The sequence below is a fragment of the Lipotes vexillifer genome, unplaced genomic scaffold, assembly GCF_000442215.2.
Source record: "Lipotes vexillifer unplaced genomic scaffold, Lipotes_vexillifer_v1.1 scaffold1945, whole genome shotgun sequence".
NCBI classification, from domain to species: Eukaryota; Metazoa; Chordata; class Mammalia; order Artiodactyla; family Lipotidae; genus Lipotes; species Lipotes vexillifer.
Window position 1 is genome coordinate 104,580 of NW_006772373.1, and position 2,926 is coordinate 107,505.

Here is a 2,926-nt window from a genome sequence, read left to right on the forward strand (position 1 = left end):
ACCATCACACAAATTGCTTTCGAGACGTGATAGGTATCTCAAGCCAAAGAAACTGTTGGTGTGAAAAGATAAACGCTCAAACATTTAACTGGTAAGGAATTGTGCTGTGTCAAAGTTTTAAGAACACGACTCTAGAGGGGCTGTACTCTCCACTAACTAGTTGTAAGCTCTATGCACAACTGGAGAATATCCTATAAACAATGATAACCCAAACATACCTGCCTTGCCTATTGAGGCTCTAAGTCCTCTGTTACCAGTCATGACGACCAGAATAAACACAGTGAAGAAATAGCTCACCCAATTTCTTTTCTTACAGAGTTAGAAAACACTCATTCTATAGGAAAACAAATGCCACATGTTTGCTGCCAGAGGGTAAGAGAGAAGCCCATTTCTATACTCGTTCTAATACAGTGCAGCATAAGCATGATCTGGGAACTTGTTAAAAAAGCATATCCTGGAACCCACCTCTCATGTACTGAATGAGAAACTCTGAAGCAGGGCCCATCAGTCTGAGTTTTAACACACACACACACACACACACACACACACACACACACACGTGACAGTGACGGTGATGTACATTTAAATTTGATAGTCACTGCCCTAGATATTCCAGGCGTTGTGTTCGGAGGACCCAGCTACCAACTAACCTTACCAGTTGGCCCTTGGATGGGTAATTAAGGAAAGTTGTTTATGAGAGATACACACATTTCTCTACATTTGAGACGCAGGAAGTTGTTCCTCTCTTCATAGGTCAAGGGGTCGCTTCCCCTTTTGCCTCCACCTGGACCAAGTCGCAGATTAGGTTGAATTTGAGGCCCGGCAGGGGTCGCTGCTGCCCATAGAGAGACCGAGGGAGCGTGACAAGAGAAGCCTAGAATCTTTGACATCACATTAAGCTCCTCCTTGCACGCACACATTAGACACACACACAAACGTATACAGACACACACACACACACACACACACACACACACACACACACACGGACCGCGTACTCTTCTCTGCCGGCTTGCTCCCGCTGCGGCAAGTGTGTGCCGGGCGCAGCCTGAGGGACCCGGCGCACAGCAGGGGCGGCCGCCGCGCCTCCAGCCCGACCCGCACGCCCCAGCGCTCGGCAACGGCAGCCGGGACTCCTCGCCGGCACCCCGGGCTCGGAGCAGCCGCGCCCGCCCCCGCCGGGGCTGCAGGGCGCCGGGCCGCCACCCCGCACGCTCCCGGGCCCCCTGCCACCCCTATGAGAGAAGGAGAAGCCGGGCGAAGGAGCAGGACGCTCGGCAGCCGGACTCCGCCGCAAGCCCGGAGCGCCCCCTCCGCCCGCGGCCCGCCGGCGCCCGCGAAGCGAGATGCAACCGCCGTGCTCCGGCTGAAAAGGGAAGGGGCCGGCGCCACCCGCTCGCTCGGAAGCCGGTCCCCGCGGCGGCTGCGCGTCCCGGCCGCGGCCCCTCGGGCCCGGGACTGAGCAGGAGCAGAAGGGGGAGAAGGAGGACAGGCGGCCGGCCAGGCGTTGGCCGGGGCTGGGGAGGAGGGACGGCGCGGGGGGAGCGCGCGGGGGGCGGGGAGGGGGCCCCGGCGGATAAAGATGGCAATGTCTCTCATCCAAGCGTGCCGCAGCCTGGCTCTCTCAACATGGCTGCTTTCCTTTTGTTTCGTGCATCTGCTCTGCCTGGACTTCACCGTGGCCGAGAAGGAAGAATGGTACACCGCCTTCGTGAACATCACCTACGCCGAGCCCGCGCCGGACCCCGGGGCCGGGGCGGCGGGCGGCGGCGGCGGCGGCGGCGGCGGCGGCGGCACCACCGCCGCGCTGCACACCGAGAAGACCGAGTGCGGGCGCTACGGGGAGCACTCGCCCAAGCAGGACGCCCGCGGGGAGGTGGTCATGGCCAGCTCGGCCCACGACCGCCTGGCCTGCGACCCCAACACCAAGTTTGCCGCCCCGGCGCACGGCAAGAACTGGATAGCCCTCATCCCCAAGGGCAACTGCACGTACAGGGATAAGATCCGGAACGCGTTCCTGCAGAACGCCTCCGCCGTGGTCATCTTCAACGTGGGCTCCAACACCAACGAGACCATCACCATGTCCCACGCAGGTAAGCGGCCCCGGCGGGCGCGGGGCGGGGGAGGGGAGCCAGAGGAGGATGGAGGCGCCGAGAAGGATCCAGCGCCTGCCTCCTAGCTCCTTCCTGCTAAGTCCGTGCTTTGCGAAAGACGCGTCTCTGTTCCTCGGACCTACTAAGTTTTGCTCTGCGTCACTTCGTGGGGTTTACAAAGAAGAGAGGACTAACAGCATTGGGGGCACCAGAGAATGCGTTCCAATTAGCATCGCGCCACTCGGACGAAGGTTGGCCGAGGGGGGCTAACTTTTCCGAGGAGGATCTGGTAGGTGGGGTGTGGGGGGCAGGGTTCGGATGTTGTTCTCGGCTAGTGAGCGGCCCCGCACCTGTTTGGAACCGGGAGATCTGATAACTCAGCTCTTCACTTGGGTGTGTGCATCAGGTATACTCCTGAGGCCGGCGTTTGTGTATCAGGAGGCGGGTAGGGTTACTGGTGCTGGCGCTCGTCACTGCCGACTCGCTCAAGTCGGGTTTCAGCTCTTCGTGGGAGATTGAGTACCGCTCCCCCGACCCCGCCCCGCGCCGCCCGCTGGGTTGACGCGAGTCATAAATAATACCGAAAATCCTGTGCTCTGCCAAGCTGTCATCCGGAGGAGCTGACAGGCGGCCACGATGGTAAAGAGTAACAATCCTCAAAAAGCCACCAAGAGCATGGTTGCATTATCCTTTGCCCGCTTGGGAGGTGAAATATGGGGAAGGTTTTCTTTATGGCGAGAAGGAGATTTCAGGGTGGAAAGAATAAGCTTTTCGTAGTGGTCGCAGGGTGCCGGGATGAGAAGTCCATGACGTCCTAAAACTCGCTCTTTCCC

General features: G+C 59.2%; 1 protein-coding gene across 1 annotated transcript in view; it reads left to right on the plus strand.

Annotated features, from left to right (window-relative positions):
* Positions 1-1,582: 1,582 nt before the first annotated feature.
* The window catches only part of RNF150 (ring finger protein 150), a 239,125-nt gene continuing 237,781 nt past the window's right edge, over positions 1,583-2,926 (plus strand). The window contains exon 1 of the mRNA XM_007447438.1: positions 1,583-2,093. Within this exon, the coding sequence (XP_007447500.1) occupies positions 1,583-2,093 (511 nt within the window). The remainder of the gene's footprint in view (positions 2,094-2,926) is intronic.